At 42.9% G+C, this 12,750-nt stretch overlaps 2 protein-coding genes across 3 annotated transcripts; both read right to left on the bottom strand.

The window, feature by feature from the left end:
- Nucleotides 1–3,385: 3,385 nt before the first annotated feature.
- LOC127781974 (protein CHROMATIN REMODELING 35-like) lies at nucleotides 3,386–10,459 on the bottom strand. 2 transcript variants are annotated; one of them, XM_052309046.1, is made up of 5 exons: nucleotides 7,908–10,459; nucleotides 7,360–7,503; nucleotides 7,133–7,279; nucleotides 4,763–6,483; nucleotides 3,386–4,624 (listed from the first exon to the last, which is right to left on the bottom strand). In XM_052309046.1, exons 1-5 carry the CDS (start codon nucleotides 8,094–8,096, stop codon nucleotides 4,621–4,623), a joined length of 2,205 nt encoding a protein of 734 aa, XP_052165006.1. In that variant the 5' UTR covers nucleotides 8,097–10,459; the 3' UTR covers nucleotides 3,386–4,620. The 2 variants fall into 2 exon arrangements, with proteins under 2 accessions (XP_052165006.1, XP_052165007.1); XM_052309047.1 differs by lacking the exon at nucleotides 3,386–4,624 and having other exon boundaries at nucleotides 4,759–6,483.
- Nucleotides 10,460–10,576: 117 nt separating this feature from the next.
- LOC127781975 (uncharacterized) lies at nucleotides 10,577–12,750 on the bottom strand. The gene has a single exon (XM_052309048.1). The coding sequence runs from the start codon at nucleotides 12,652–12,654 to the stop codon at nucleotides 10,729–10,731; it is 1,926 nt and encodes a 641-aa protein (XP_052165008.1). The 5' UTR covers nucleotides 12,655–12,750; the 3' UTR covers nucleotides 10,577–10,728.

The following is a 12,750-nucleotide window of genomic DNA, read 5'->3' on the forward strand; positions in this document are numbered from 1 at the left end:
CCGTGTTGCCACTGGCCTACAGTAAGCAAAAGTGAGTAATTGTTTGAATAGCTGGAAGTAAAATAGATTTAAGAAAGAGTAAATTGTGTCGTGGGTATTGGCAAGGGGGTGCACGTAGTTACAACTTAAAAGTTATTAAGCCCATGAGTTGAAAAAATTGACAGGTGGGTATATTTGAGTACAACTAGAGATATTTCAAAAATTTCAGAAATTTTAGACTATTTTGACCGTTGAACAAACTTTAGCTGAATTTGATAAATTTGCTAAATTAAACAAAATTGATTTTTTTGGGGCTAAATAATTCCGTATCAAGAAGGGGATAAAATAACCCAAAAGGTTGTGTCCAAAATATTGAACCCTGTTCATATGCAAAGTTGAATATTCCATGTAAGAATTGCAAGTGAAAGGCACGTACCAAAATTATTGTTTCTCTTTCTTCTGCTTTCTCCACGGAACAATTGCAAATTCTTCCTAGAACTTCTGTAGTGTTGTATCCCCATCTACAAATCTTGTTTTCAACAGAAACTGCAATATGGATGGAACTCTGATTGATTTCAGCGCTTAATTGAAATAGATAGCCCTGTCTATATCTCTATCTCTACTACTTAAAAATAAGAGGTGTTTCCGTCGTCCGTCAAAAAAACCGGCGAAAAAAATCAGGCGAGCGAAAAAAACCGGGTGAAAAAGGGGGAAAATCGAATTTGTCAGATAAATAAAACCACGTGAAAAAAATAATCCAATTCCATGTTAAAAAAGGGAAAAAAATAATAATAAAAAGAATCGGACCGATTCAAAAAAAAAGGAATCGGGTGAAAAAAAGAATCTGATTCCGTGTAAAAAAAGAGCGAAAAAAATAAAAAAAGAATCAGTCCGATTCCAAAAAGAAAAGGAATCGGGCGAAAAAAAGGTGAAAAAAACCTGGAAAAAAACGAATCCGATCTGTGGACGCGGTAAAAAAGGGCGAAAAAAATAAAAAACGAATTTTTCTAATCCAAAAAAAAAGGAATTATATGTGACGCGGTAAAAAAAATCGAATCCTATTACATGTGACACAATACTATATATCTCTATCTCTACTTACTTACAAAATTGAAAACGTTTCCGTCGTCTTTAATAAGTAATAACGAAAAAAGGCGAAAAAACATTCAAACAAAAAAAGAAAGTCCGATTCAATTTACTTCCGTCGTCCATGAAAATATTATCTTATCTTAATCTCAATCTTTCCGAGAGGACCGAGCGGCGCCCTCCATCCCCGCCCGTGCGATGAAATGCTGGCCAAAACAAAAAAAGAAAAAACTGAAATTGAGCACAGGGATAAACTAGATTGAAGTTCCCAAAATTAAAAGAGAATAAACGATATTAAAACTCCCCTAACTCGAAAACAAGGAATAAAATAGATTGAAATTTCCCGATAAAATTCCCCAAATTCGAAGAACCCTCATTTCGGGTAAGAACCCTAAGAGTCAAAATCCAAATCAATTAAGCTAAGGGTTCAGGTTACTTAACGGACTTGAAGCCCCTAAGCTCACCGGAGCTTTCTGAGAAGCGGCACCGCCACACCTTCACCTTCTCGCAGTCGCGATGGGTTCCCTGTGCGCGCGCTGTCCTGGAGCACCCCTCCACCGTCCTTGGCGTCGCACCTCTCGCCGACGAGGTCTAGGCCACTCGGCGCTCATCGCCGTTTGTGCGCCCGCCTAGCCAGGCCACCTTCGCCGTCATTCCGCTCGCTTGTCGCTGGAGAGAAATGGGATCGGGAGAGAGGGATTTGGGAGCTAGGGTTTTGCTCTTCTCTCCCTATCGGTGCTTCATCCGGCGTGGGGAATATCGGAGCCGTCCATTAGATCGGACAGCTCAGATTCGCCCAGCGTCGGGCCGCCGCTGCTGATTACGCTGCGCTTAATGGGCCGCGGAAGTGCATCAGACCGTCTCCGCATAAGTAGGCCGCGCTCAGCTGCTCGGCTTGCGGGCCGTCGAATTGACTCGGCTCACCGAAGATGGGCCAGCCCAAGTTTGGGCCGGCTTGGGAAGACCTGGGCCGAAAGCAAATTTGATCAAACAATGTGGCTCATATTTTTTAAATTAAAGCCCGTTGGATAGACTCCTAAGTAGGCTCAAAAAATAAATTTAAAACTAAATCCTAAATCCTATGCTAATTCATCAAATTAGACTTGGTTCTACCTATTTGTTAATATATAAAATTAGACTTGATTTTTACCGATTCGAGGTTTTTAAGGTGTCACATTATCAAATGGTGTTTTTCCCGTTGCAACGCACGGGCACTATTGCTAGTATATACACATATACATATGCGCGTGACTTTTAAGCTATCTCTAAATTCTTCTATATATACATCCTAGTCTACACAATGCCACCAAATTTTGTATTACATATCTACCTTGTTGCAGCCAATTCTTAAGCGTATGCACCACCTTTCTTCCCTTCCCAAAGTAGTATAGCAGAGCAAAAGGCACAGCAGAGCAGAGAGAAGGAAGAGGTAATGGTCCTGCGACTGCCAATAGATGGGGAGGGGTTGCAGCCTATAAGACAACTCCAAGAATGGAGTCGGCAGAGAGCATGAAGGAAGGCCGATTTTGAGGTTTTTTCATCGAAATTTATTTTTCAGTCTTTGCTTTCATATCACTAAGAACACGTGTTTAAAAGTTTTATTCATAAATTACTTTTTGTTTGCAAATTCTTAGAGGGGCAATTAATACAAATTATGTTCAAAAATCAGTTTAGTTGCACTGTTTAGCATTGCGAATCTCAAATTGTAGAAGAGGTCAAGCCCCTTGCTCGCCTCCCCATTCCTCGGCCACTCACCGAGCGAGTTTTTGCCACTTAAGCCAACATAAATAAGTTACTTTCATGTTTCTATTCGTTGCTCGTCTTCATAGTAAAGAAACCAGAATCCTTAATTAGCTAAATCATGCCACGACCTTTTCTTGTTTAGTATCAACCCGATATTAGAAGATGAGGGAATTAAGAACGACTTCAAATCAATGGCATAAATCAAAATTTTTTACTTGCCTAGGTGTCTTCTTCAACTTTAAAATATACTGATCTTTTGGATATGCTTATAAAGATATATAGAGTATACGTGTGTACGTTCATATGGGTAAGTATACATGCGTTGTGAGCGTCTATGTTTGGTCCGTGTTTCTTAAAGAAAAAGTTCGATTTATACCATCGACTTTAACATCTGATCTTTTCTTTAGTCAAGAGGTAAAATGAGCTTATGTCTTCACTGTACAATGATTTGTCTGTGTCTCTCTCTTGTCGCATGCCTAATACTCCTAATTTTGCCAAAGATCTAGGACGCACTAGACCCCAATACTTTTGAGCTCACTTGAGATGAGAAGATCAATTCGATTTGAATTGATGATTACTACCCAGTCGGCTTCAGCAGTTGCCTTTGTCAAAGCAAAAGGAAAGTGGTGACAAAAAGAAGAAAAGAAAGAAAAGAAGAAACCAAGAGAGAGAAGAATCCTTTGGCTGTGTGGAAAGTTGGATAGCCAAAGGTGAACACCAACAGTGCTTACTGTCACTGCCAGTACCACTGCTTCAGTTAGCCATGGATGGATACTTGGATACCTCTCCAGCTTTTGCAAGCTTCTTGCTTATCCTTGATGCTGCCCTTGCTTGCAAGCAAGGCAATCTGCCCCTTTCCGTCGTACAAAATACGAAAGATACGTATAAGGGTGATTTTTCCCATCCACGAGGAAATACCAAATTTTACACTAGAAAATGGTACTTCCCGGATACCAATCAAGAACCATAAGATTTCTCTACATATTGAGAGAACATGTTGTATTTACAGGGACACAGACGAAGGAGAACACATGAACAAAGTGGACTAACATAGTTTCAGAGGCAATGCTTAAGTACCGGTTTTTTTCAGAATCTTGGTCACCTTGGCCTATAACATTACCTACGTTTACCAGAATTTATCAGATAAAAATTCGAATCCAAAATTTTGAATTCAACAATGCTTACCGCCAGTATCATGGACACTGAGTCCTGAGCTGGACACATTATTAAAACAAACTGTTGCTTCACTGACTAAACCCATGTCAATACTGAATCATAGACAAGGGCAGAAGCATAACCAACCAAAGAACTATATTACTGGTATGCAGCTTTTAGATATAGGGTACTGACCATTTTAGGACACATCATTGAGATGGCCACACCTTCCTATGGCTGTTAATTTTTGTTACCTGCACAACACCAAGCATAGTAACACAAACATCAAAAGGAAAGGGAACATGTATCAATCCCTATTAAAAAAGTATGAGCAAATGACCCAATATCCGCGACAACAGGTTCGAACACACAAAAACCTGGGTACACACAACAACCAAAGGAGAAAGGATAGAGGAGTATCAGCTCCCTGATCTCTGTCCCCAATTGGTAGAAACTACAAAAGAAGTCTCGATGAACATGAAATTAACGAAGTCTTGGATAAATGTAAAACTGTCCTAGCTTGCCACCACAGTGTAGTCACTGTAACACTGATCCTGGAGGAAATACCACATTTCAGAGCAATGATCATGTCATAGGATCAGCAATACAATGTGCACATGGGTGTACAACAGCCAGCCTGCCTGCCTGCTTGCTTGTTTACCTACAAAGAGAATTCATGATTAGAATGACTTATAGAGTTCATTGTCTAAAAAAACTTATTTTTTTAAAAAAAATAGCTTGCATAGTTCTAGAATAGAATGGAAGGAGAGAGAGAGAGAGAGCAAGGCAAACATTTCACCTTTGATACAAAGCCTTGATATCCTGACGAATAACATCAGTCTCCAACAATACATCTCTGGAGCCATCGATACAGACTTGATTCAGCTTGAAGTCTTCAGTTGTGCAGCGCCCGCTCCATTGGAACCATAGCTTTGGTATGACTTCCTTGTTGAATGCAGTTTCATGGGCCTTCTCCTCTGGAGAATCAGCAGCTACAAGTCTATACACAAACACTTTCTTCTTCTGTCCAGGCCTGAATGTGCTCCCGATGGCTTGGCGCGTAACAGACGGGTTCAGGTGAACATCTAGGATGACAATTCTTGATGCACCCACAAGGGAGATGCCCTCCCCAAATGCCTTGATGGAACCAAACAGAACTTTTGCATCGGCAGAGCCGTTGAACTGATCCATTGCCAATTGTCCATCTTCCATGCTAGTATCACCATTTATCACAAAAATTTCCTTCCCTACATGCCAGCCCATCTCCTTAACCAGCAGCCTTTCCAAAAATTTCATGGGGAGTGTATACTGACTAAAAGCAACTAATTTCTCTCCTGCAGAGTTGGCAAGCGCAAGGATGTTCAGAAAAAACCTGGCCTTCACCCCATCTCCCAGGTTGATGCTGTTGACCAAACTATCAACTCTGTCATCCCTATCAACATCATTAGCTTCAGAAATTTCTGAAAGGCAAGGGTGAACATAGAGTGCAGCCCCTACAGCGCTTGTTTTGAGCATCCCATGGTCTTCTTCTAACTTGCAAAGAATGTCTTTCTGCTTGGGACTGAGTTCCAAGAACACACTGAAGTCTAGTAAGACAGGAAATTCATTCAAGTCCTCACCATTACAGTAGTGAAGCACATCTTTGGTTAGTTCTCCAAGACTTCTGATAACATTAACTTTTCTTGTGAAGTTATCATCATTCAGCAGGGTATCTTCCACTGACTCAGAGATCTCTGTTATACTCCTGGCACTTGATATTTCTAGTTGACCCATCATACGTGTAACAATGGGCCAGGATGTCTCCGTCTTGAGAAAACCTGGGCGTACAAGATCCAAGGTGTTAAACACTTCCTTGACATGATTATGGAAGAGTGTACCAGACATGACCACTTTGCATGGCGTTTGCACTTTGCGCGCAGATTGTAGCATATCAGTCTCATCAATGCTAGGTGTATGGCCCTCATCAAGTATCAACAAGCTGGGGACCATAAGAAGCGTGTCCCTGCATTCAGCTACAGCATTTTCATCCCTATCATCGCAGACAATTTGGGTGAAATGCTTGGATCCAACAAAGAGTATGCTCCTCTTAGAGCTCCAAGATTTTAGGACTTCCAGTTGCTCTACTCTATTGTCAGCCTTAATAGAATCGAAATCATACAGTGGTATGTCCTCCACTTGCCACTGCTGGAATTCTCTCTTCCATGTACCTAATATCCCTTCAGGAAGCACAACAAGGGGCCTTGCAGTGAAATGTCTTGCCATGAAGCCTTGAATGAAACTGATAAGCATAAATATTTCCCCTGAACCTGGGGCATGAACAAGAATGCAGCCTCCAGGTTCATCAGTGACCAAGTTATTAACCAGGAATTTGAATCCTTCCAACTGATGAGGCCGGATATTCTTGGCATGTCTTGGATGAATGGCAATATCTGAAAATATGATATCTTCAGAGAGACTAATAGCATCAGAGCCTACCTTCTTCAAGCAAACCTCATTCACATTTGTTCTTTTCCTTGAAGCCTGATATGAAGTGAACATTAGAAACACTTTTCCAAATTATATACTCTTCTATCTAAATGTTACACATTCGAATTTTCAAGATCGCCAAGTAAAACTTGATAATAGTGTATGAAAGTATTCCAAGTTGCACTAAATGAAAAGGAAACAAGTAAATAAATCCACCACAATACTGACAAATATACTACCACAAGTCAGAAGTTTTTGAGGAAATAGAAGTTATATAGAAGTTAAGTAGTTTTTCTAAAACATTGTTAGCATTTTTATTACTATATATTTCACAAATTCTTCTTCACTTTGACATCCTCTTCCATCGTCATTGTCATGACTTTGAAAGCATCTAGTTTGCTCCACTTGTACCATGGGCATAAGAGATATTAGGAGGAAGGGTGATGTGTACAACAATGCAAATGTATAGGGAACAGTAGGCATGGAGGTTTCATGTCGAAAATTAATTTGCAGGGTCTGTATCTCTAATGGGGGACTAAAAAGAACTCCCTAAAGGTGTGTGCTTTTCCTCTTAAAGAAAGAAAAACAAAAAAGGTGTGCACACTCATATTTTTCACCAATTGTAGTTACAAGCATATATAGAGCATCTTGTTTTTGCAAAATGAACAAAAATTTAACCTCATAACTTAAGCAAATTACGAACCTTTTTCCACTGATAGTGAAATAATGAGTCAGCTTTCCTCACGACCAAACCACATTCATGGCATACATGGCCCAGATCTTCATAAACATGAATATCGTGGTTGCAATTGTCTAACTGTTTTTTATTATTCACTTCTGATGTGTCGAGCTGTCCAAAACATATAATTAGAATACAAACTAAACAAAGATTGACTTCAAAAGCATGTATTTTGTGGTTTCAACTTGTACATGTGTGCTTTCCGCAGTCACATAGAAAGCATCCCAAAGATCCTTAACATAATCTGCTGCTGGATCTAGCTCGCCTTTTCTTTTTCTGTCCCTAGGGATTGATTTCTGTTGTTTTTCTCCCATCTTCTCCATGTTGCTAATGGCCTACAATAAGCAAAAGTGAGTGATTGTTGGAATAGCTAGAAGTAGAATAGATTTAAGAAAGAGTAAATTGTGTCGTGGGTATTGGCAAGGGGGTGTACGTATTTACAACTTAAAAGTTATTAAGCCCGTGGGTTAAAAAAATTGGCAGGTGGGTATATTTGAGTACAACTAGAGATATTTCAAAATTTCAGAAATTTTTGGACTATTTTGACAGTTGAACAAACTTTAGCTGAATTTGATAAATTTGCTAAATTAAACAAATCTGATTTTTTTTTTGGGGGACTAAAGAAGTCCGTATCAAGAAGGAGATAAAATAACCCAAAAAATTGTATCCAAAATATTAAACCCTGTTCATATGCAAAGTTGAATATTCCATGCAAGAATTGCAAGTGAAAGGCACGTACCGGAATTACTGTTTCTCTTTCTTCTGCTTTCTCCACAGAAGAATTGCAAATTCCTCCTAGAACTTCTGTAGTGCTGTATCCCCAACCACAAATCCTATTTTCAACAAAAACTGCAATATGGATGGGACTCAGACTGATTTCAGTGCTTAATTGAAATAGATAGCCCCGTCTATATATACATGTACACATATATACAGATGCGCGTGAGTTTTAAGCTATCTCTAAATTCTTCTATATATACACACATATATACAGATGCGCGTGAGTTTTAAGCTATCTCTAAATTCTAAATTAGGAAGACTTAATCCAATATTAATTAATTTTAATGCTATAGCCCTGCATGCCACTAGTAACGCGTCCCCTTCTCCCGCTTGGCCTAATACCCATAACACAACACCCTTTCTTTTGAGCAGCTCATCCTTCAGCTGCAACATGACCTTATATTGTAGGCCCGAACGACACGCCATAAAGATCCTAACATAGGTAGACTTGAAGCATTTTACATCTCGACTTCTTACATTGTTATGAAAGAAAAATAAACCTAAGATTAGTGTAGATTGTTGTGCCATCCTATTGTCATCAACCAGGGGTGGGCCCTGTCCAGAACCACTTAGAAAAAGGACAGTTCCATGCCCTAATAGTACCCTACAAGCCTGTTTGGACTACTTGATAGAATAGCCCGAAGTTAGACCAGAGCTAGTAAAGAACCTCTGCAACCTTAATATTAGCCCAATGCAGCCTACCCAAGAGCACAACCTCCCCCATCTCTCTGCCTTGCACCATTCCTGCCCCTCCCAGGAACCACCACCTCCTGTGCTTCTTTGCACCACACCGGACAAAGACAACACCACCTTTCACGAATCAGATCGCAACGCCTTCGCTTCCTTCCCACGATGCCACTGCTGTCGCTGCCTCCGCCTATGATGAGGGCAACAGTGTCTAAACTGTTGCCAGAACCAGACATGCATGCACTCTAAACTGTTGCCAGAACCAGACATGCATGCGCTCGTCCCTTGGAAGTGGCCGTAACCAAAAAGCATGGCAGTGGAAGACTTGGGATCATGTTAGCACAATTTGATTTAACCGATAAAATAAACATCAAATATACATTATGCTATACCAACACCTTGAGTGAGAAAATTTATTTCTTCGCATGTCTACATTTGGTAGCGCTACTCATGTATACTCTATACCATTTGTCACTAAATCTGCCATTGAGCATACGCCACAAAATGTGATATGTGATGTAATTCCATGTGCAAACATAGCCCCAACACTACAAAGTTGTCACAGAGCCCAATGGTAAGCATGATGCCAACACAAAAAGGGTCAGATTCTGAAGCTCAGGAAGGTCTTTTTTATCAGTTATCAGTTTATCATATCCTACTTTTAAATTTAAATATAAGTAACTGCATTTTTTTGAGCTAATCTATATTGTAACGTGTCACATTTGCTCAGCTATGGTTTGGCATGGCACTGTTGCAAACAACCAAGTTTACATTGGTATGTATGCAACTTCAAAATATTTGAGGTCGAAATGCTCAAATTACTCATTGGTTATATGGGACTTTCACATTTATAGTTAGGGGCTTAATCTACTGTTCGCAAGGCAAATCAAGGTGACCCACCCCCTTTCAGATGCCTAGGACCCTAGGTGTTTAAGGTGTGAGTCAAGATGACACCTTACACACATCCTAGCCTATACAATGTCACCAAATTTTGTAGTACATATCTACCTTGTTGCAGCCAATTCTTAAGCCTATGCACCTCCTTTCTTCCCTTCCCAAAGTAGTAGAGCAGAGCAAAAAGCACGGCAGAGCAGAGGGAAGGAAGAGGTAACGGTCCTGGGCAACTTTTAATAGATGGGGAGGGGTTGCAGCCTGTAAGAATGAAGGAGGTGCTCATCTGATAGAGAAGAAGCAAGCAGTGAGAGGGAGACAGCCACCATTGCTAGGATTTTAGCTACAAATGGTTGTGAGCAGAACTCCAATAGGAAGCAGTTGAACAAGCCGAGGATCGGTGGGTTGGCCACCAATAGAAAACCAGGGTAAAGTGACAACCCGTTCTAATGCACACACTTTGGTGTCCTAGTTTATCATGAAAATAATCAATATGTAAAACTCAGTAGTCTAAAGTATCACGAGAAGAAAAGAATCAAGTAGAGTAACTGAATAAGATAGAAAGTTTTCACTTATATCCTATAACAGATTATGTAAAACTCAGTGGTCTAAAAAGGGAGTAAAACATTGTTTGGTTTCAGGAGAAAAAAAAACTAAAATCGAATCCACTGCCAACAGTTGGTCAGAACCTTATATAAGGTACATTATTTTTTCCAAATATGATCCTACTCATGCTAACATATCTTTGGTTAGTTGACAGCAAGTCTTCCCTTTTTGGCGAAAGGATCCATCTGCTAACTAGTGAATAAAGTTGTGGTGGATATGCGCTAGAAGAACATAGCCCACCACAATATTTTCAGATCAATGATAGCTAATTGCAAGAGCTACATCAAACAACAAGATTTCTCAAGTATAAGCAATCATATCTTTCAATAGTGTGCAACTGAAAGTGAGCCACAACATTATACTGTTTCATTGTATACGTCATGAAATTTGTATCAAGTTGCATGAAGTTTTTTAAAAAATCAGACACCATATCCTGGTAATATGTAATAATAGACAAATCAAAAACATGATGTAATTTCCAGCCTCAAAAAACAAACAAGCGTCACTACATACAATAGGAATTTCACAACCTGCTTTAGAAGCAAACCGAACAAATCAAGGGTAAAGTAACAACTACAATACAAAGAAGGTACCAATTAGATGCACAGATAACTCCCACTGGAGAAGGTGTGGCCAGCCTCATTAAACTGAGCCGTGCCATCAGTGGCTGGGCAGAGTTTGATGCCAGACAATGTAAATGGCCCTTGGTAAGCAAACTTCACCATCCCAACAACCTCTAGCTCACCATCCTTTGAGTCCTGATCTACAGGCATCCGAGCCCTCAAACGTCCAGCAGGTCCTTTCAGGGGAATGTCTGGGATGTGCCACCTGAGCTCCCTCTCTGCCCGATTCAGCACAGCCTTGGGTGAAACATTTAGCAGAGTTGGGTCCACAGGAAGCTTAACAATGAACGTAACATTGCTCAGCGGCTGTGGCAACATTGGGTTTGATGCGTATTGAATCATCACTGAGAGCAATGTTCCGCTATGTCGCTTCACAAGGCGCATCCTCAACGGGAGAGGTGAGTGCTTGGGCAGAAAGCTGTACTTCATGATGGGGATGGGTTCCTCCTTCGATGGCGTCCGGACATGGAACATCCCATTCTCGAGGTTGCTCAACACAGTGCTCTGCAACGCGGCCTTCTTCATTCCAGATGTGCCCTCAAGACGAAATGAGAACTCTGTCTCCTTACCAGCCGCCTTCTTTGGTGGCAACGTTCGCAGAAAGATTGTACCCTTCAAACCAACCCGTGCAAGAATAGACTCCTTAAATTCTGCATTGATCTCCTCCACGATGTATAGCTCAGGGGCTGTCATCTCTGTGCTCTTTGTCACCAACAAGTTCTCCAGCGGGGTACCACCAGGTGCATTTGGTCCCTGTCCAGCACTAGTGGCTAGCAGCTCAAGACCAGTGATGCTCTTATCCTTATGGTCCTTCTTTGTTGTGGTAACAAACTCTGAAGCATCCAATCCACCCCCAAACGGCGCATTGAACCCTTCAAATGCCTCGGCCAGTGAAGCCTCCTCATTGCCAAACTCAATTCCACCATAGTCACCCTCAAACCCTTCAACTCCAATAAATGTTGGCTTAGTCGCCTCAGCTGGTGGCAAGGTCGTGACCTCCAACCCAGCAAGCGCAGCCGCGGGATCAGCAACCACAATGGCGGTCTCCTTGTTCTTCTTGAACCCACCAACCAACGCCTCCTCAGAATTGTTAACCAGTTCACTGGCTGCAAACGGGTCCTTCTCCACGGGAGCTGCCTCCTCCGGTGGAGGCTCATCCCCAGTAGCCGCAGCAGCCGCCGGTGCAATGTTAGACGCGGAGAACTCGTCACCGGCAGCAAGGGTCTCCTGGGGGAGCTCGAACGAGGCGCCCGTGAAGCCATCGCGAGCGGCATGGCGATCGTGGGCGAGGTGCTCGACGGCGGGCCAGGGATCAGCGCCACGAGCTTTCGCCTCGGCGTCAGGGGATGAATTCACCATGCGAGCGAGGTTGTCGCCATGGATGGTGGCGAGGATCTGGGAGAGGCGGACGGAGCCGACGCCGTGGAGGACGAGGTCGAGGGCGAGGTAGACCTCCGGGTACTTGCGGTGCACCTTCTCCGGCGTGACGTCGACGCCGCGGCACGCGGCGACGACGACGGAGACGGCCTGGTTGACGGCGTCGGCGACGGCGAAGGCGTGGACGGCGGGGGAGGCGTGGTCGGAGGAGGTGGTGACGCCGAGCACGTAGATGGAGTTGACTAGGCGGTACACGACGCGGTACTGCGACTCCACCCCGACCACGAGCTGCCCCGACCCGGCGGCGAGCGGGTCGTCGCCGATGGCCTCGAGCGTCGCCGCCGCCGCGGCGGCCGACGACGACGATGACAACTGCTGCTGCTTCCCGCGGGCGAGGTGGAGGCGGGCGAGGCGGAAGGAGGAGACGGCGGCGAGGGCGCGGGAGACGGGGAACCAGGATCGGGTCTGGAGGAGGATGTCCGGGCCGTTCACCGGCTGGAGGGAGATCGCGAGGCACGCCATCACCGCCGCCGCCGCCGCCGCCGGCGAGAGGCTAGGGTTAGGGCTCGGATCTGATCGGGAGTGAGGTGAGGTGGTTGGGTGAGATCTGGGGCGCGA

This window comes from Oryza glaberrima, chromosome 8 (genome assembly GCF_000147395.1).
Source record: "Oryza glaberrima chromosome 8, OglaRS2, whole genome shotgun sequence".
In the NCBI taxonomy this organism is placed as follows: Eukaryota; Viridiplantae; Streptophyta; class Magnoliopsida; order Poales; family Poaceae; genus Oryza; species Oryza glaberrima.